Genomic DNA, 22,059 nt, shown 5'->3' with positions numbered 1-22,059 from the left:
GGGACACCCACAGACAGACAGGTAACACTTCTGCAGTGGAATATACATGGGTTGGTGAGCAAGGCAGTGAACTTGCTGCACTACTTACACACACATGATATTGCTATCATCCTGCTGCAGGATGCAGGAGATGCTAATCAATGACACATCCAACATGCCTTTTGGGAGGTACCAGCTCTTCCAACAACCTTAACATGGATGTGTCACAACACCTCATCACCCTTGTGTGAAAAGACATCCGGGCCATCCTGACAGCTGACCCACCAAGCCTCGGGGATCAGGTTGATGCACTGTGCATCACCCTACACCTCAGCAGCAATCACAATTCGATCTGCTGCCTGTTATAGAAAGTATCTAAGGGAGCCTCACAGTGCTTATTCCTTGAAGGTGTTGATGTGTTTCCTGCTTTTGTGAAATTTCATGCATCTTGCTAGTTAATATTAATAACAATATTTGTGCTTAGTGTACTACTGCTTCAGCTCCACAGCTATAGGCATAGGCTTACAGGCCTAGGCATCTGTACTACTATCACATTAGATGCTTGGTAATTATTAGATACTTTTTTTCAAGAAAAAAATGCATCTAATGTGCCAGCAAATACAGTGTTATGAATTATGGTAAGTGATTTCAGTAGAAAGTATTTGTGTAGTTACCAAGATAGGGGATAGGATGACCCTCAGTTTTTGGTGGGATTTTTTAGGGTTAAAAGATTGCCTTATACAGTAAATACAGTCATTAAATACCACTCTTCCTAACAGGGAACATCCAGAACGACCAGAACGCATCCGTCGGGTATGGGAGATGCTGTGTCGAGTTGGAGTGGTAGAGCGATGCCGTGTCCTGCAGGTAGGGGAAGGGAAGCTGACGTGTTGATGGTGTCACTTGTCACTTGGTAGTAAAAATTTCTGCAGCTCTCTTCATTAAGATCTTTCTTTTGGAGTATTATTAGAGACTCCAGTCTGGGCTCAATTTTTTTGTGCAGATTTCTTTCTTTAAATATTTCACTTAAAAACAAAATCTTTCTGTGTGTTTCAATTTGCTTTTTGTTTCAATGTATGTATAATTCTTGTAATATTAACATGTTTTACTTTGTGACACAGTCACGACGAGCCCAGCGTGAAGAAGTGGAGTTGGTGCACACCAAAGAGCATATGGAATTCATGTATAAACTTGAGTCCATGGATGAGGAAGAGCTCCAGATCCTGCAAGAGAGCTACAAGTCTGTTTATCTTCATCCAAAGACCAATGACTGTGCCCTACTTTCTGCTGGCTCTCTGCTGCAGGTATAGGAAATGGTTAAAGTAGGCAGAAGTTATCACTTCATGTGTGCTTCCCATCACCTGTTTTCTGCTGGGATAAAAAAAAAAGAGGGTGGAGGGAGACGGAACATGTGAAAGGATAATTTTTTTGATTAATGATCCATTTAGAAAGTTGATATTGAATTTTTTTGATATTTGGGATGTTGATGATGGGGGAGATAGGAGATAAAGAAAAGAAGGGTAATGAATGAGAAGAGGAGGATGAAGAGTCAGTGACTAGTATGTTAGGTAAGAAGAGGAAAGACTGATAAAGATAAAAGGAAAAAAGAAAGGGAAAGATTGGAGGAGGAGGATAAACTCACTTAGATTTGTGAGTTTCAGGTAGTGGAGGAGGTGTGGCAAGGCAGGGCAAGGGCAGGTGTTGGGCTAATACGACCACCTGGCCATCATGCTGAGCCAGACCAGCCACATGGCTTTTGCTTCTATAACAACGTTGCAGTAGCTGCCAGGCATGCCATACATAACCTGGGATGCCAGAGGTAAGTGGTTCATCATTCCACTTTCATCAATGCTGAAGGTGCATCTTCCTTATTGCAGGGAAAAAAATAGTGTGCACAATGGGTGATACTGATTTTAGGTATGTTGACTGGAATAATGTTATAGGTGACAAATGTCATATAGACATTGTATAATTTATATGACAAGCGTAAGTCATTGATCAAAACCTCATGCAACAGAACCAGCATGCATAAGGTTCTTATAGTAAAAACAGTAGACTAGGACCTGCAATATTTACATGTACATTTATATGAGGTATGCTCATTCTGGAATATTTTGTGGCTTACTTTATGTCAGTCAGAATGAACCAAATATATTTACAAATGATCATTTGCTCCAGATTTAGCAGAAACATGTGAATGCAAATTAAATGCTTTGTGTTCTGCTTTCACTACTACCACTGTCCTACTTCTACATGCTACCACTGCCACATTTACTACCTTTAGTATTACTGTTGCTACTAATAAAGTTATTACTACTACTGCTACCATCAAGATTGCCATAGTGCACATAAGATGATCCAGGATGTGCCCATGCCATGAGAAAACACATAAAAACAGTACATCTTATGGGAAAAATACAAAATGTAATCCAAGCTGGGAGTTGAGAATATTTCCTTCCACAATTCCACCAAGCATTTTTCCTTCATAAAATTGATAAGTTCATTAAAAAGAAGACTTTTTAATGTTTGTGATTCCTCTATTAGTACATAGAAAATAAAAGAACTTGATAGAATAAAGGAAATAAACAGTGTGTGGGCGCTAGATACAATTTTAATGTAGCTGTGTGATATCCTTTAAAAAATTGTATCGAAGAAAAATGCAGTCACCATTTTTAATAATGTAATTTAATTGTAACTTCATAGTGTTATTCAACTAAGTAGTTGTAAAGGGCATAAATTGCTGAATATTTTGATATCAATCATTACTTTCTATCTCAATCCATTGAAGAGATATTGCATTTTAAAACTCGCAAGACTTTGACGGCGTATTTCTCTGTTTTTAATTTTCAGCACTTATGTCACTCTGGCTCTTGGCGCCTCAAATACTATATACACTATATCAGGTTTCACTGAAGAATCATGATTTTACCTAAATATCCCATTAACATCCATGACAAAATATACAAATGATAATCATCAGCAGCAGCAGTATCATAGGTAAATTATTCTGCACTAGATTCCAAAGCGGCCTTGTGTCTTTCTTAGCTATTATTAGTTGTATAAGGCCCAATATTTCATAAAACTGGCTCTTGCTGTTTCCCCTCCACTGTCTGTAGCCAATTTCGTCCCTGAGGCAAAGTTCCAGCAACAGCTGCATCACTTAATTGTGGTTTTCTCCTCTTGCAAGCCATTTCTGCTTGCACTTTCATTTCTTCTTCTGTTGCTTCAGTAAATTAAGTGTCACCAGAGCCAGAGCAACTACACTCTGAATGAAAATGGGTGTGGAGAGAGATGTCAACAATATTTGTTTGGTGGAAATTATTCAGTCATGACTACAATACAGTGAGAGAGTGGGTGGAAAGTGTGATAGGAAGACTTTGGTATTAGGTCCACATATGCCAAAATCTATGATTTTATGAACATAGTTCCACAGAAAATTTTCCCAGTGTGATAGCCAATTTGGCTATCCAGCATGGCATGCTGATAGGGTGGAAAAGTGGTAGGAAGACATAAAAGTGAGGTATAGCTTTGACGTCTACTAGTACCCAATTGTGAAAGGATGGCCATGGCTCAGAGTGGCATTGCATTACAACCTGTGTTGCTTTAATCTGTGCTATACTGACTCAACCTGTGTATTAGGGAAACAAAAATTTTATTTTCTTGCTCACCACATAATAGGTGAAATGCATATTTTAGAAATCTTGACTGTACTATTACTGTTGCTGCTGCTGCTACCATGACCTTTAGTGATGCTGCTGCTGCTTCTACTGCTAGTTATAGTTACTGCTTGATAATTGTTTTTTCCACCACTTTTATCCACAGAGTACTGATTGTTGACTGGGATGTGCACCATGGCAATGGCATCCAACATGCTTTTGAAGAAGAGCCACGAGTGCTGTATGTGTCCCTCCATCGCTATGACCATGGCCTTTTCTTTCCTTCCTCTGAAGATGCCAACTTTGATCGTGTGGGAAGAGGTCCTGGAGAGGGGTTCACCATCAATATCCCCTGGAACAAGGTGAGACCACATGCATCTCTGTATATTCATACTTTACACAATTATTATCAATATGACACAAGTATGATAAATATGATACAGTATGTTTGGTGATAAGTATTTATTCTTATCCTTGCATTCTCCTTTGTGCGTGCTCTTATCTTTTCATATTCCATTCACCCATCTCACATATATGGAAACAGAAACAAAAAGCAAAATTTATATATCACAAAAATAATGAAAGTAAGGCATAAACCAAAAGGAACACATAAAAGCAAAGTCAGCAAACAAACTCATTGTACAGCTGCCTTCTCTTTTCTTGTATCTTCATTCTCACCCTTCTGCCTTCTTTTTGCCTCATTATTTTCTTTATTTTTCCTAGTTATTTCTCTGTGTTCAGGTTCAGTTATTGTATGTGTTCATAAATTTACTCCATCATGCCAACTTCATGTAAGCTGAGGCCATGGTGAAAACTACATTATGTGGTGAAGAACACTGAATGTTCTATTGGAGAATTGCACTACTTGAATATGAGCTAATTGGGATCTTAGGCTGTGTTTACACCAAACCAATCGATTCAGTTCAATTCATGAAGAATCAACACGATTCATGATTCGTCTTGATTCGCCACACTAATTTCAATGTAACCATTTACACCAAACAAATTGATTCAGTTCAAATCAAGCTGATTCATGGCGGTTCAGAGTCAATGATTTGTACTGGCCAATTTTTTTTGTCAGTTAAGGCCATTCCTCCAGGGAGTGAGCATCATGTATTTGGATGACCTGATCAATTTAGGACCAGAGAGACCTCTTACATATGATCCTTGTGACCCTGTGCACCAAGAGCAGGATGCAGTCAACTTGACAAGCATTTTGAATTGTTTTGTGTTCATTTTAAAGAAAAAAAAATCTGGATTATTTAGCAAATCTGGGGATAAATGTCCAAAGCTCCCAAATTCAAATATTGAATTCATGCACCCATACTCTTGTTTGACGCCTACGACTACACCACCTCAGCCACAGCAACACCAGTGTTTCAATGAGAGCATCTACATCCATACTCATCAAAGGCAGCCTGCACACTTATGCCTGTTGTTTCTGACAATTTGACACGTTCAGTGGGAATGGTGATGACTCAAAATGAATTTATTCAAATGATTCTTTATGAAATTAATTAAATCAATTCACTTGATGTAAATGCAGCCTTAGGTGCACAGAAATAAATATTTGATAAATCAAGTATCACTGTATCAGAATTATTAGATTGAGCTTTTTAGTAAATCAACTTCCATTAATATAAATATTACAGTGGAACCTTGGTTACCGAATGCCTCCCTTTCTGAACAAATTGGTTTTCAAACAAAATTTTGAACTCTTAATTGCTTCGGTTACTATAATTACTATAATTCAGTTCTTGAACAAAGTTACTTGATTTCAAATACTAAAAGACATAACAAAAGCTGCAATTTATTACTAATTTACAGTTTCTACAAATATTTCCTTTGTTTTATATATTTGGAGGAGAGACACAATGGGCAAAACAGCAATTCAATCTTTGAAATAAGGTAAATGTGATCCTATTGAAAAGGCTCGATATAAACAAACAGGGTTCAGCACTCAAGAGTAATCCTGAGCTCTCTTGATGACCCACAACACCATCACTATTTCAACTGCATTTTTCCAGTAGCTTTTCCCAGCAGCAAGATGTCTGTGTGTTATGATCACCTTCATTATGGCAGTAAATGGGATGCTCTTCTCTGTGTCACTCTGTAGGGCTTCTCTCACAAGATCAGTGACAAAGAGAATAGCTGCATGTCATTTTGTCTCTGCATGGTTTCGGCTGGGTCAATATCCTGTCAGTACAAATAATACTTGCTTGACTCTTTTGGGGATTTGCCAGATAAAACATTAGTCCATGTAGAAACTAGTGGAAAATGTTTCAAACTAAATATGTAGCAGGAGAGTAGAAATAAGTGTGAAAACACTGAGAGCCTAGTTGCGAGTATTTAGTTTATAATAACTGTTCTGTAGAATGTGCATCACCTTGGATAATGTTAGCATAAACACTTAGGATCAGTTTTTTGTAACATTTAAGTACAGTACATCAATTTGGATCCCAAGAGGCAATTTTAGAATGTGCTTTTCCAGAGAACTGTGGGAGCATTGACCAATCCCTACATTAAAACAGCCAGTGATCACTGGCAACTCACCCCCCATAGTGAATGCCCCAATTAAGTTCAAGAACTGGGGTTCCAATATATATATATATATATATATATATATATATATATATATATATATATATATATATATATATATATATATATATGTGTGTGTGTGTGTGTGTGTGTGTGTGTGTGTGTGTGTGTGTGTGTAATGGAACCTCAGTTCTCACTTAATTCGTTCCTGAATGCTTTTTGAAATCCAAAATGTTCAGAAATTGAAACTATATTTCCCATAAGAATCAATATAAAATGGATTAATCTGTTACCAGACACCCATCCACCTTGCCTTAGCAGCTTATGACAGACACTTCCACTGGTAAGATGGGTGCTCCACAACATCTCCAGCACAGCAATAATTTAACCACAAAGAATATAATGAATGAACTTAGTGACGTGGAACTCATCAGAAGATATTTGTTTAGACCCTGCAGGTATTCTCTTTGTAACCAATTTAGTGAAGGAAGCCTTACAGAGTGGCACAGAGAGGAGCAATCAATTTGCTGCCAAAATGAGGGTGATCATAACACTCAGACATCTTGCTGCTGGGAAAAGCTACTGGAAAAATGCAGTTGAGCAGTAGTGATGGCATTGTGGGATCACTGAGAGAGCCACAGGTTGCTTGGGGAGTCCTAAGCCTTAATCTTGATCTTGATGCTACAGGTGGCTTGGGATTACTCCTGAGCCAGGCCTTTATATCGGCAACTGTAGGGAAAAAACAGCAAACAAAAACAGACACCATCTTTTCACACTTTTCACACTATTGTTACTTCCAAATCCATTTCCTCTTTTGATTTCTGTAACTTCACACCATCTATCTCATAATGATATTGTATTCTTTTCTTTCTCTTACCAAACTCCATTATTTTACATTTACTTAAATTGAATTCCATTTGCCAAGATTTGCTTCATCTATTTATCTTGTTTAAATCATCTTGCTGTACCATACAGTCATTTATATTTTCTTCCCTTCTCATCAGCTTAGCATCATCTGCAAATAAGTTTATATGACTGTCTATTTCTTCATTTATGTCATTCACATATATTACAAACATTATTGGTCCCAACACTGACCCCTGTGGGACACCACTAGTTACTTTCAGCCAAGATGAATTCTGGTCTTGTATTACTGTTCCCATCTCTCTATCATCCAGATAATCCTCCATCTACTCCAGCAGTCATCCTTCAATGTTTCCATAATTTTCTATATTCCATAGCAATCTTTGGTGTTGTACTTTGTCAAACGCTTTCTTCAAGTCTAAGTAGACACCATCCACCCATCCATCTCTCTCCGGCACAATATCAATTACCCTTGAATAAAAAGACAATAAGTTCATGGAGCATAATCTTCCCCTCCTAAATCCAAACTGACAATTTGCCAAAACTTTATCTCTTTCCAAGTGTTCCATCCATCTCTCCTTTATTGTTCTTTCGCATAGTTTTCCTACAACACTAGTCAAGGACACTGGTCTATAATTTAGTAGGTTTTTCCTTATTTCCTCCTTTGAATATTGGTGTGTGTGTGTGTGTGTGTGTGTGTGTGTGTGTGTGTGTGTGTGTGTGTGTGTGTAAAGGTTGTTTCCAGATATAAAGTGCATGAAAAACAAACTGGGTTATTGTTTATTTAGTATTTATTTATTTATCTGTATTTTTAACAAGGTACATAAAGGGGAAAGGATGATGGTGAGTAACATTTTTTCCTCTAGTATATTAGTTGCATTATGTAGATTTTGATTAGTCTGTATGGTAGATATAGACCCTTAAATTTTATTTATTCATATGTTTATTTGTTTACTTTTTATTTATTTTAGTATTTTGTGTATTTATTTATTTATTTATTTTATATGGAACTTGTATGGTAAGACAAAAGTTGCCTTATAAACATACAACCATATCATTTGTTCATTTGATTTGATAGAGGTATTAAAATCCACTGCTGAAGTTATAGAATGTGTTTTAGCATGATAAGTCAGGACATAGAACACTTAAGAGCAAACCCTCAGTAAATACTTCACTCCCAGTGAGACCTGAAGCACTGGATCAGGGGGTGCTATGAACTTGTCAATAACCCAACTGTGACCTCACTGAATGTTTCCCTTTTGTCTCAGAACATAAGGGGCCATTTACATCCTAACTCCTAAAGACAACTCTTTTCCTTCACACAAAACTACATGTACCTAATTACACACACACCCTTCACTCAAAATTCTAAATTGAATATGGCGAGTCCTACACCAGCCTCGAAGTCCCCATCTGGGGAGAGGACCACAAATGTCCCACAGTCAGACTGGTCTTCTGATATCAATTCTAAGTGTCTTGACACTGCCCCCTCAACTTTTCTTTATTAACTTCTGCAACATTCATGGCCTTAGATCTAATTTTCAATCTGTAGAACACCACCTCTCCTCAACTAAACCTCATCTTCTTTTCCTCACTGAAACACAGGTGTCTGAGGCAACTGACAGTAGCCCCTTTTCTGTTCCCTCCTACTTTATCTATCCTCATTTTCATTCCAAAGTTGGATGTTGCATCTATGTACACAGTGATTTAACCTGTTCTCATGCCCACGTTCTTGAATCTTCCAAGTTTTTCACCATCTGGCTACGACTACAGTCACTCTCATACTAAATTTATCAGTGCTGTATACCTCTCACCTAACACGTCTGACTATAAGAAATTCTTTGACCAGCTTCCAAAGTGGAGCACATTCTGACTCTTCCCTTTCACAGAGATCTCTATTCTTGGAGACTTCAACATTCACCTGCAGCTTTGGCTTTCCTCTCCCTTCACTGACAATTCTGGTGAACTGGCCTTTAACTTTGCTATCCTCCACGACCTAGAGCAACTGGTGCAACACCCTACTCATATTCCTGACTGCCTTGGAGATACACCCAACATTCTTGACCTTTTCTTAGCCTCTAATCCTTTTGCTGATAGTGTCATCCTGTCTTCTCCGTTGGGTTCCTCTGATCATAATCTCTTATCTGTATATTGTCCTGTCCTTCCAATCCCTCCTCAGGATCCCCAAAGCAGAGGTGCCACTGGTGTTTTGCCTCTGCTAATTGGGGGGACCTGAGAAGTTATTATGCTGACTTTCCTTGGAATGACTACTGGTTCTGTGTCAGAAACCTGTCTCTGTGTGCTAAGTGCATAACAGAGGTGATAGCATCTGGCATGGAAGCATACATTCCTCACTCTTTCTCATGACCTAAATCTTCCAAACCTTGTTTTAACACTACCTGTTCTTATACTATACGTGATACAGAGGTGGCCCACAAAGGGCCTTCCATCACCAGAATCTCGTGCACTTTATATTTCTACCCAAAATCATGCCAAGTCTGTTCTCCAGCTTGCCAAAAAATTCTTTCATTAATAGAAAGTGTCAAAATCTTTCATGATCTAACTCCCCTTGTGACTTCTGGGACCTAGCCAGAAACATCTCCAATAAATTTGCTTCTTCATCTTCCCCTCCTTTATTTCAACCTGATGGCACCACTGCCTGATGGCACCACTGTTCTAAAGTTGAACTCTGCTCAAAGATTTGCTAAAAACTCTACCTTGGATGATTCAGGCCTTGTTCCTCCCTCTCCTCTATCCTCTGACTACTTCATGTTACTCATAATAGTCCTTCACAGTGATGTTTTCCATGCCCTCTCTAGCGTAAACCCTTGGAAAGCTTATTGACCTGATGGGGTTTCTCTTAGTGTTCTCCGAAACTGTGCCTCCATGCTTGTACCTTGTCTAGTCACACTCTTTCAACTTTGTATATCAATATTTACCTTTCCTTCTTGCTGGAAGTTTGCCTACATTCAGTCTGTTCCTAAAAAGGGTGACCATTCTAATCCCTCAAACTACTGTCCTATTCCTTTGATTTCCTGCCTATCTAAAGTTTTTAATCTATCCTCAACAGGAAGATTCTTAAACATCTATCGCTTCACAACCTTCTGCCTGATCACCAGTATGGGTTCCTTACTGCTTCCCTTACCAAGTCTTGGTCATCCTCTTTTAGAGGTTTTGGTGAAACTTTTGCTGTTGCTTTAGACATATCTAAAGTTTCTGATAGAATCTAGCACAAAGCTTTGATTTCCAAACTACCCTCCTATGGCTTCTATCTTTCTATCTCTAACTTCATCTCAAGTTTCTTTTCTGACCATTCTATTGGAGCTGTGGTAGATGGACGTTGTTCTTCTAAATCTGTTAACAGTGGTGTTTCTCAGGGTTCTGTCACCCATTCTCTTCCTACTATTCATCAGTGATCTTCCAAACCAGACTTGTCCTACCCACTCCTAGGGTGATGATACTACCTTGCACTTTTCCACATCTTTTCATTGACGTCCAACCCTTCAGGAAGTTAACAATTCACACAGGGAAACCACAGAACGCCCGACTTCTGATGTCTCAAAAATATATGATCGGGGCAGAGCAAACTTAGTATTGTTCAGTGCCTCAAAAACTCAGTTCCACCATTTATTAACTTGACACAACCTTCCAGACAACTATCCCCTCTTCTTCATTCATACTCAACTGACCCCCTCTTCTACTTTTAACATACTTGGTCTGTCCTTTACTTATAATCTAAACCAGAAACTTCACATCTCATCTTTATCTAAAACAGCTTCTATGAAGTTAGGCATTCTGAGTTGTCTCTACTAGATTCCCCCATCCTGTTAACTGTATAGGGGCTTTATCCATCCATGTATGGAATATGCTTCACATGTATGGAGAGTTCCACTCACACTGCGCTTTTAGACGGTGGAATCAAAAGCTTTTTGTCTTATCAACTCCTCTCCTCTGACTGTCTTCAGTCTCTTTCTCATTGCCAGTGTTGCATCTCTTGCTGTCTTCTACCACTATTTTCATGCCAACTTCTCTTGTCATGAACTGCATGCCTCCCCTTCTCTCACAGCCTCACTGCATAAGACTCTTCTTTCTCTCACCCCTGTTCTCTCCACCTGTCTAATGCAAGAGTTAATCAGTATTCTCAATCATTCATTCCTTTCTCTGGGAATTACAGTTTTGTTGCCCTTGGCTGGTACCCTTCCTACATAAAAAAATAAAAATAAATAATATTAATAATTAATTAATAAAAATAAAAATAGCCTGTGCGTGTGTGAAGACTTCTGCCTTTTCCTGTGTACAGTCGGCTCTCAACATTCATGGACTCAATTATTTGTGAACTGGCACCAGAAGGGAAATATATGTATAGATTAAATTTTTCATAGGTTGCCACCAAATCAACTGTTGGACATACCTCAGCTCACCACACACACACACACACACACCACACACACACACACACACACACACACACACACACACACACACACACACACACACACACACACACACACACACACACACACACACACACACACACACACACACACACACATAAGAGCAGTGTTCAACTATCTGGATGAAGAGATGATTGAGAATTTAATTGTGACAATGATAAGATCTCGTTCGGAATATGCAGCAACGATATGGTCTCCCAGCACAAAAAGGGACAAAGAAAATAGAGAGACTACAATGAGCAGTGACAAAGTTGCCTCCAACCCTATCAGACTTATCGTATGAAGAGAGGACCAGATGGTGTATCAGATTGGTTCTGTGGGAGTGTAGCCCCAATTGTCTGAGGAGATCTGAATCTTAATTAACATCTCACAGGACCAAGAAAAGTGCCAAAGGACTGAAAACAGGCAGACAGTTCTAGTATACAAAAATGAGAATAGAGAAGACTCTCTGGACTAAAGACCCATTTTGCTAACAAGTGTAATAGCAAAGATATGTGAGAGGATAATAAAAAGAAATGGACAAAACACCTGGATACTAACAGCATCTTAACAGAAAGACAATTTGGATTCAGAGGCCAATTATGTACCATAAATTTAATAAGCTTCTACTCCAGGGTAATCAATACATTGGATGAAAGAGAAGGATGGGTAGACTGTACATACCTGGACTTGAGAAAGGTATTTGATAAGGTGCCACACAAATGGCTAATATGAAAATTGAAACATGGAGCAGGAACTGGAGCATCAGTTCTAAAATGGATGGAAGATTTTTTACTTTATAAAGAAATAAGGACTAAATACTAAATCAAGCTGGAAGGAAGTGATAAGCAGGGTCCCACAAGGATGTGTACTGGCACCAATTGTGTTTGCAGTGTATGTAAATGATATGGTAGAAGGTATAACAGGCTATGTAAGTGTTTGCAAATGATGCTGAGATAATGAGGATAGTGACAAACCTAGAAGACTGTGCTGCCCTGAAACAAGATCTTGATAAGATAAATGAATGGGCTTGTAAATGGGAAATGGAATTTAATGCTAAGAAGTGCAGCTTGATGGAATTCAAAAGAAGTAATAGAAGAATTAAAGGGAATTATTTGTTAGCCAGTGAAAGAATTAGTAAAACAATAGAAGAGAAAGACTTGAAGTAATTATGATAAGTTATTGCCTGAAAAGCACATAAATAAGATAACTGGAGAAGTGTATAACCTGCTCAGAAACATAAGGACATCCTTTATATACCTGGATGAAGATATGATCAAGAAACTGATAACATCAATGACACGACCAAGATGGAATATGTAGCGTTGGTGCTGTCACCAAAACTAAAGAAAGAAGTCAGAAAGCTAGAAAAAAATACAGAGAGCTGCAACAAAAATACCAGCAAGACTGAGCTATCTCCCATATGAAGAAAGACTAAAAGAATTAGGGCCAACAACATTGGAAGGAAGAAGACAGAGAGGAGACCTTATAGCGATAAGTAGAATTCAAGAGGGAATGGAGAGGACTTAGTGATCAGGGACATAAGTGATAGAAGAGGACACAGCAAGAAACTGAAAAAAAGCACATATAGAAGAGATCTTAAGAAATATAGATATCCACATAGATGTATAACAGCTTGGAACAAACTCAGTAAAAAGATTGTGTGCAAAAACAACTCTTGGATTTAAGGCAAAGTTAGATGCTAAGAAATATAGAGATGGGGCAGCATGAGCCTAAGTATGGCTCTTTTTTTAGTATCTGACAACTAGGTAAACACATACACACACACCTCCGTTGCCTGGTAGTGTTATCACCAAAGTTTGCTTTTAGTCATCAGCTGTGTACATTTTCTACTGCCTGTATATTATGTATATTTTCCCACTGGTGCCCTGCTGTCCCTCTCCTACTCATTCCGTGACCATGTTCATCATGTCTTTGTCATCATATTTTCACCATGGCCCCCAAAGAGTTCTTGTAAGACACTTTGAAATGTTAGGGAAAATGCACAGTAGCTGTTATATTAAGAAATTCTGTATATTTGTTTTCTGCAGTAAGGACAATATGGAGTCAAAGTTTGAATGTGTGGTGGTGATGCAACATTGGCACTTGAGTTGGTGATACTGAGGAGTGGGGAGGATGGAGTGAGAGGTCACATCACAAGGGAATGGGACACCTGGGTAGCAGTGGGAAATGTACTCAGTTACTCAATCTTAGGGAACCTATCTTTTCTTCCAGCAAAAATCCAGCTAAAATCCATCTTTATTACAGTTTCCTCACATTCTAACTCAACTGTTATTCCATCTATTTAAATATGAGTATATGTGTTTTTCAAGACAGGATTTCTAACCACTTGCACTCACTTCTCTTTTAATCTTTTTATTCACAAATTAATGAACAAAAATATTATAGATAAATTGCCCCTTTAATGTTACCTGTAGTAGAAAGTAGGAATTATTCTGCTTTTATTTAGTTCAGATTGCTTTTGTCTATTGTTAGGACATTATACAGAGAAAGGGGTTTCTAGTCCCCTCACTTTGTCCCTTTTAGTTGCTTCTTATGGCATGCAAGGAATGCAGTGGTAGTATTCTTAGCCCCTGCCATAGAGCAGGGATGTAGTCCTGCGGTCCATGAGACTATCCCTTTTCACTATGGACCGATGGTGTTAAGAGTGTGAATGATCTGTGTATGAGTGTGGTCTGGGCCACCCCATTTGAGATTGCTAATGGTATATTGATAAGTAGATAGAGAACAGTTGAATTGATAGATTTATGAATTGTACCACATTATTTATATGTTGACTGATATGAGAGCAGGTACGTATTTAATTGCATTCTGCATGTCTTACAGAGTGGCATGGGTGATGCAGAATACATGGCTGCCTTCACTCAAGTGGTGCTGCCTGTAGCCTACCAGTTCAATCCTCAGCTGGTTCTGGTTGCTGCAGGCTTTGATGCAGCTCGTGGTGACCCTCTTGGAGGTTAGGAACACTTATTTTTATCTGCATAGACTTTCCACATTATACATTCTCAGGGCTGGGTCTGCAATTAGAAGCAGAATTATGGTTTGTGATCCTGTTATTTAATGTATCATCACACATGCATTCATCCAGAGGATAATTCAATTTGGGAAAGTATAACAATTATAAGGTGAAAAAATAGCTTGTAATAAGAAGAGGTCCCAAGCAATTGCTTGTATTGCTTGTATAATACCTAAAACTGGCCATAATCACCCATCTGTACCATTATAACCCATAATCTATACCATTATAACATTTCTTTCTTCTGTTCTACTCCATCTGTTGTCTTGCAACACTTGTTTTCCTTAGTTCTTTTCTCATCCATTCTATATGTCACTCAACCTGTTCCTCAAATATCTCATCTTCATTTTATTCAGTCTTTCGCTCTCTTTTATTTGGATTCATTCCAACCAATCTGCATCAAAACACTTTTCATTTCTCTCCAAACTTTTTTTTCATCATTCACACTAAACTATAACTCTACATCTCTGTTGTGTCAACTTATCAAATCTTCTTTAACTGACTGTCTTCAGCTTCTCTATCTTTACCACAATGTCGCATCTCTTGCTTGTCTTCTGCTGCTCCTTTTGCACTAACTGTTATGATTTTGTTGACTGCATGCCTCCTCTCCTCCTATGGCCTCCCTGCACAAGACTTTCTATTTTCCCCCACCTCTATTCTGTCCTTCTCCCTAATGCAAAATTTAACAAGCATTCACAATCTTTTATCCTTTTCACTGGTAAACTCTGGAACCCCTGCCTACTTCTGTATTTTCCTCTTTCCTGTGACTAATCTTTCAAGAGGGAGGTCCCAAGATATTTCTCCAGTTTGGGATAATTGTTTTTGTTCTCTTCTTTAGGGACTGACACTTCAGTGGGCCTTATTTTTGTAATTTTTTTGCCGTTGACCATTAGCCATCTTACACTAAAAAGAAAATAAATATCTGTCAGTCAATATCAGTTCCTCCATTTATGATTAACTGCAAGACCAAATTTAAAAAGCTTACCTCCTCAAGTCACCATTCAAAATTATCCTTTTACACTTCATAATTGTACAATTACCCTCATTCACTTGCAATTTCCTCCTTTTCAGACATCTTTCTAAACTCCTCTACCAGCTGTCTCAGTCTCATCCCTGAATCAGCCACCAGTGCAGTATTATTTACAAGCAGCATGTTACTGTGATTCCAAAGTTTAATATAAGCATTCACATCCACCTAACATTCTTGCATTCACCTTTCTTACATCGCCATCCTTGTAAACATTTAAACAACTGCTGGTCTATTCAAATAGGAAACTATTTGCTCCAGCTATGCCCTCTATTCGTAAAAAAAAATGGAACTCCCTTCAGGTAATTATGAATATTAAAATGAAAAGGTGACAAGTATAGGTGATCTGGAGAATTGTGAAAATTTTTTATTTTTATTTATTTTTTATTTTATTTATTTGTTTATTTTTTTTTTACTTATTTATTTTTTTTAGCTAATTTTATCATGTGTAAATTCACTATTCATGATGCTGTTCTGGAAAATATTCATTGTGAATGACAAGGATTTGCTGTATGAAACTCTTCCCTACTGCTTTACTTGAGCTTTTCAGTACAGCATAATATTTACTTGCTGTCAGAAATCAGTAAGTCTGCTCTTCTCAAATTCCTGATAACAGTACATATCTTCTACAGGTTGCCGCACAAGTCCTGAATGCTATGGTCACATGACATCTTTGTTGTCTGGGTTAGCGGAGGGTCGAGCTGTACTGGCACTTGAGGGAGGATACAACCTTACTACTATCAGCTACTGCATGACACTGTGTGCTAAGGCTCTTCTTGGTGATCCAATGCCTCCTCTAGAAGCTCAGCTAGTGCCCAACAAGAGTGCTGTTCAGACCATAAATGATGTCATCAACACCCACAGCAAATATTGGTCAGCACTCTGTTTCCAGGTAAGTGATGATAGCCACATTGAGAGGCAACTAGTACCCTTTCTCTTCTCTTCCATCATGCATGATACTCACCATTCTTAGAACTGTGGTATTTTATATATTCATTTATTTAGTCTTTTTAATACCTCACATGGAGTAGAAATGCTACCACCCTACTAAGCTCCTTCTTAAGAGTGGTTGATATAATGCATGAGAGAGAGAGAGAGAGAGAGAGAGAGAGAGAGAGAGAGAGAGAGAGAGAGAGAGAGAGAGAGAGAGAGAGAGATGACTATGTGTACTTGGATCTAAGAAAGCATTTGACAAGGTACCATTATTATTAATAATGGTGATTTATTTTATCTATTTGTTTGTTTATTTATTTATTTGTATATTATTTATTTATTTATTTATTCATTTTATTTTATTTTATTTTATTTATTTATTTATTATTTATTTATTTATTTATTTATTTATTTATTTATTCATTTGTTCATGTTTTATTTTTTTATTTTATTTTTTTATTTTATTTATTTATTTTTATTTATTTATTGATTGATTGATTGATTGATTGATTGATTGATTGATTGATTGATTTTTATTGATTGATTTATTTAATTTATTATTTATTATTTATTTATTTTATTTATTTATTTATTTTTTTTTTGTAGATGATGCCAAACTTATAAGAAAAGTGGAAAGAAATGTTGACTGTGATACACTTCATCAAACTGAGCTAGATCATCAGATTTAAGCCAAAGATGGGAAATGGAATTTATCACCAAAACATGCTGAGTGGTAGAATATGGAAAGAATGGAAAATTCTTTAAGTGATAAACTAATAAATCATCAAAACCAAGGATAAAAAAGACTTGAGAATGATAATTCAAGAAAACTTATCATCAGAAAAGCACAAATGTGATCACTAGTGAAAACATACAACTTACTGGGAAAAATAAGAATGGCATTCACTTACTTGAATAAGATGACTTTATAACTGATTGTTTCCATGATCTGCCCAAAATTAAAATATGCAATAATTATATAGTCAAGATGGGCATAAACTTGAGAGATGTAATGTCATACAAGAAAAGACTGCTAAAACTAAAACTCCTAACACTTGGAGAAATTGACAGAGGAAATCTTACAGGAATTCATAGGGCACCATAGGTAGTGGAGAATGAAAAACTGAAAGTTACCATTTATAGATAATCATATGCATCTATTCTTGTCTCACTCACTTATCTACTATACAAAAATTTAGCATGTAATATCACTAATACAATTGTTACAAATGCTTTAATGGTAGAGCTTTTATGAAACTTGTAAAATGAGAAAAGCTAGTAAAGGTATAAAATTATTGTCAGAAATCATCATTTAGAGAATTATTTTGCAGGTTGACCTTCCATTGCAAGATGTGTTGCAGCAGGGATGTGGAGGGGGCCCTCAAGGGGTGGACTCTGGTGTGTCAGGATCAGAGGCCTCTCTTTCTCCCTCCCCAATCTCTATTCCTTCCCCTGCTAAATCCTCTCCTGATTCATCTCCCTCCACCACTGCCACAACCTCCCCTTATGTCTCAGCTCCCTCCTCTCCTGCCAAGCCCATCCTTATGGAGTGTGAGGTAAAGGCTGGTGATGTCCAGGAGTGTTTACCAGACAGCAAGGAGACAGCTTCCTCAGTAGGAGCAAGGCCTCGAACCCAGCAGCAAAAGAACTCACCTAACAGGACACCCCATAGACCCAGGCAAGCATCAAACCAATCTGTTGGTAGACAGAGAAGTACCCCCAAGAAACATGGCAAGATATCTGCAGCCATGCAAGCAGCAGTAGCCAGCCAGAGCCTGGTGAAAGGCCCCACAGGTGTCGTTTGTGTTGAGAGGGACAAAGGAGGCAGCCCTGTGGAGACTGTAGTCAACCAGTGTCTGGCATTTGATTTGTGGCAGGCATGCAGTGTTCTACCATCCCAACCAGCCATGAAGGCAGAGGTCTTTCCAGAGAAGATACTACAACATCTCTGCTCTGTCAGTGTAATGAGTGGCCAGCACCAGGAGGGCACAGGGGATGTTTCATTACAGGTTGCTGGAAGTGTGGCAAGGCTTCTGCAGGAAGTTCTAGATGGTAAATTTCAGAATGGCATGGCCTTGATGCAGGCTATAGATGGCCTGCACTGTGGTGTGGCCATGGCAGTATACTCAGTGCTGGGTATCCATAGGAAGGCTCGGGTGGTGATTGTGGACTTTGGCAACTGTGTTGAGTTGGGCATACTGGAACATGTGTTCTCACATGAGCCTCGGGTTCTGGTACTTTCTGTGCGACAGTGCCAGTATGCCTCTCAATCCACTTCTAGAAATAAAGAAAGATGCAGTAATTTTCTAAACATAGATATAAATTGTAATATAGCAGAAAACAGCCGTGATTACCTCACATTAGCTCATCAGGTACTGCTGCCTGTGGTCTATGAGTTTCAGCCAGACTTGGTGGTAATGACAGCAGCATTTGAATGGAATATCTACCCTGCATTCCTTTCCAACATGGCTGGACTGTTTATGCCTGTGACAAGTGATCGATTGGTGATGGCTGTGGAAATAGACCAACAGGGCAGTAAGATTGCTGGTGAGGGTATAGTAGGGGCTCTTAGCACCCTGTTGGGCAGTTCATGGCATCCAAAAATGATGTTAGAGTCTGGGAGCCTCAGGCCAGAGTTGTGCCAGACTATACTTCAGGTGATGAAGGCTCAGCAAGGCAGTTGGAAGAGCTTGAGATACCATGCCTTGGCATCACTTGTGACATCATCCAGTGGAAAGCAAGAATCATTACTCCTGAATCGTCTCCATCAGCAGATCATCAAGCCACAGGAAGATGTTTCATCTGAACCGAAAGGTAGTAGTCACTCACTTTCATTAGTATTGTTTGTCATATTTTGTTGAAGACATCAAATACTGTGTTATTTCATCTCAACTCCTATTCTGAACATTTTACAGCACATTAAGTCAAGGCCTATTGGCTTTTTATTTGATATACCCTTCCAGACTTTATGAAGTTCTGGATGGTTTGGAAATGTAGATTAGTCCACTTCTTCCATGACAGTTTCTAGCTGCAGAATTGAAAAAAATATCCTTACCTTATGATTAACCTGAGATTCTTGGTCAAGTTCAGGGACACACCATTTTTTCTCTTTCAGAGCAACAGTGTCTCAAGGCTGGGCAGTCTGTGTGCCTTGTGTACAGTGAGTCCATGAAGGAACATATCAGCTATGCAGACTCCACACATCCAGAGTGCCCAGATAGGATCAGTTGCATCTTTGAGCAGCTGTGTAACTTTGGCATTGTTGAACGCTGCCACCGTCTTAAGGTGACAAGAATTGCTTTTCCTATATGTTCAGATGGGTATCAGTCTCTCTCTCTCTCTCTCTCTCTCTCTCTCTCTCTCTCTCTCTCTCTCTCTCTCTCTCTCTCTCTCTCTCTCTCTCTCTCTCTCTCTCTCTCTCTCTCTCTCTCTCTCTCTCTCTCTCTTATAATGTGGAGCTCAGTGTATGAACCATATCCAAAACTGTCTCATTATTAATTACTTTGCATCTTTTGTAGGGAAAGGAATGCATCACTTTTATCAAATGTGCCTTTTAACCATATTAATTGCAGCACCTTTTTGTTGAAGTCTTTTTATAAGAATAAATAATCAATATGAGAGAAGTTGGATTTACAGTATTTAATGGCTTATTAGACACAGTCCAATTTAGGCAGGACCTTTCTCTGAAAATATCTTGTTTTGGCCTGACATTCATGACTCTCCCCAAATATATTTGATACATATACATAATTTCAAAGTTTCATAATTGTTAAACCATATGAATCCCGTTGTTTCCTGACTAAAAACTCATAACTTTATATAAATGCCACATTTACACTGTATGTATATAAGAAGACCTATGTACAAACAGCTGTTTTGAGAAACTTCAGGTAAACAAACAGGTTAGAGTCAGTCACAGGGATAATGGGGATAAAGTTTAGTTGTGAATAAAGTAATTAATAAAGTTTAAAAGCTCGTTTGCTTTATGGGGAAGCCCATAAATTATGATTTTTTGATCATTTACTTTTGATGTGGACAATCTGTTATCATGGGTACGTTCACTGTGTTGTGATTAGGTTTGTTATGGCCATATTCTTTACATAAATCCTGTTGACTGTCTTTAATCATGACTAATGTAATTTCATATATTGTGTTGCAGAGAATGTTCATTACATCTTTGTGTCCATATGAGATCCAACAACTTTTCCATTATTCTTTATTTAATGAACCCTTATTGACACAGCCAAGAGAGGCCACTTTGCAGGAGTTGGAGAGAGTACACTCTAGCAGACACATTAAATTCATGTCTGGTCTGCAAGCCATGAAACCTTCTGAGCTGCACCACCTAGCAAACTCCTTTGATTCAATCTACCTGCATCGCCGAACCAACCACTGTGCTCTCCTGGCTGCCGGCTCCGTCCTCACAGTAGGTACCCTTCCATGTTATTCTCATAATACAGCACATTGTTTTCTGATCATGTCCTGCAACCTCTTCTGTGTTTACTTTCACTTTTAGTTCCAGCAAGGATTTGCTAAATTAGTTGTACAGAGATGAAATGAAACCATTACAAAAAAAGTGAAGGGGTAACACTGGAAACTTGGCTGAGGCAAACCAAAGCAGTTTAGGATAGCCATTTTATATTGAATTGAAAGTAAAATGGCTAGCTTGAATTTGAAATTATAGTTATGATAGATTTTTGCAGAGTGAATTTCATTTGTTCATATACTGTGAGTCCTGCTTTTATTTTTTAGCAAATGGCACGGGTAATATGATAATTTACATGAAGATGTGGTTCCCTAGATTAGAAATCTAAAGCTAAAAACAGGTACAGATCTTCATAGTATCTCAGATGAGTTTGTATGAGAGAGAGAGAGAGAGAGAGAGAGAGAGAGAGAGAGAGAGAGAGAGAGAGAGAGAGAGAGAGAGAGAGAGGGGGGGGGGGGGATTAGATGCAAGAACAGGTGCAATGAGGATTTTTCTGCTGTTACATTCTCTGTCAAGTTCCATAGAACAGGTGCCACATTCCTCATAAAGTTATGACATGCATCATAGCTTTGACAGACATGTATCATAACTTAGAATATCTTTCATAAGTTGTATGTCATTAGATATGAATTGAACAAAACTGTATATCATAACCATCTGCTATATGTAGCACTCACTTAATTTCAAATACCAAAAGTTGAAGCAAAACCTGTTGTTTATTACTAATTTATAGCTTCTAAAAATATTTCCTTCATTTTTCTATATATTTGGAGAAGAGACACAGTGGGCAAGATAGTAATTCAGTCTTTGAAATAATGTAATTGTTATCCTATAGAAGTGCCTCAATATCAACAAATGTGGCTTGTAAATGGTGGGATGGCGAGGATGCCTCTTGCCATCACTACTGCATTTTCCTTGTATCTTCCTACCAACAAGATATTTAAGTGTTATCATCTTCATTTTGGCAGTGAGTGGATTGCTCCTATTTGCATCACTCTGTAAGGCTTCCTTCACTAGATCAGAGACAAAGAGAATACCTCCACAGTCTAAACAACATCTTTTGATGAGTTCCATGTCACTAAGTTCATTCAGTTTGTCCTTTC

The 22,059-nt window shown here is 38.2% G+C and overlaps 1 protein-coding gene across 7 annotated transcripts in view; it reads left to right on the top strand.

The window, feature by feature from the left end:
• Positions 1–22,059, top strand: part of LOC135102326 (histone deacetylase 6-like) — an 84,200-nt gene that overhangs the window by 47,114 nt on the left and 15,027 nt on the right. For 5 of the 7 annotated variants that reach the window (XM_064007372.1, XM_064007376.1, XM_064007375.1 and 2 more), the window contains 10 exons: positions 759–846; positions 1,101–1,283; positions 1,641–1,798; positions 3,802–3,997; positions 7,860–7,883; positions 14,321–14,450; positions 16,170–16,429; positions 17,802–19,284; positions 19,586–19,755; positions 20,714–20,896. In XM_064007372.1, the coding sequence (XP_063863442.1) occupies positions 759–846; positions 1,101–1,283; positions 1,641–1,798; positions 3,802–3,997; positions 7,860–7,883; positions 14,321–14,450; positions 16,170–16,429; positions 17,802–19,284; positions 19,586–19,755; positions 20,714–20,896 (2,875 nt within the window). The remainder of the gene's footprint in view (positions 1–758; positions 847–1,100; positions 1,284–1,640; positions 1,799–3,801; positions 3,998–7,859; positions 7,884–14,320; positions 14,451–16,169; positions 16,430–17,801; positions 19,285–19,585; positions 19,756–20,713; positions 20,897–22,059) is intronic. The other 2 variants (XM_064007373.1, XM_064007378.1) reach the window with 1 other exon arrangement.

This window comes from Scylla paramamosain, chromosome 7 (genome assembly GCF_035594125.1).
Source record: "Scylla paramamosain isolate STU-SP2022 chromosome 7, ASM3559412v1, whole genome shotgun sequence".
NCBI lineage: Eukaryota > Metazoa > Arthropoda > Malacostraca > Decapoda > Portunidae > Scylla > Scylla paramamosain.
This window is presented reverse-complemented; position numbering and strand designations above follow the sequence as displayed.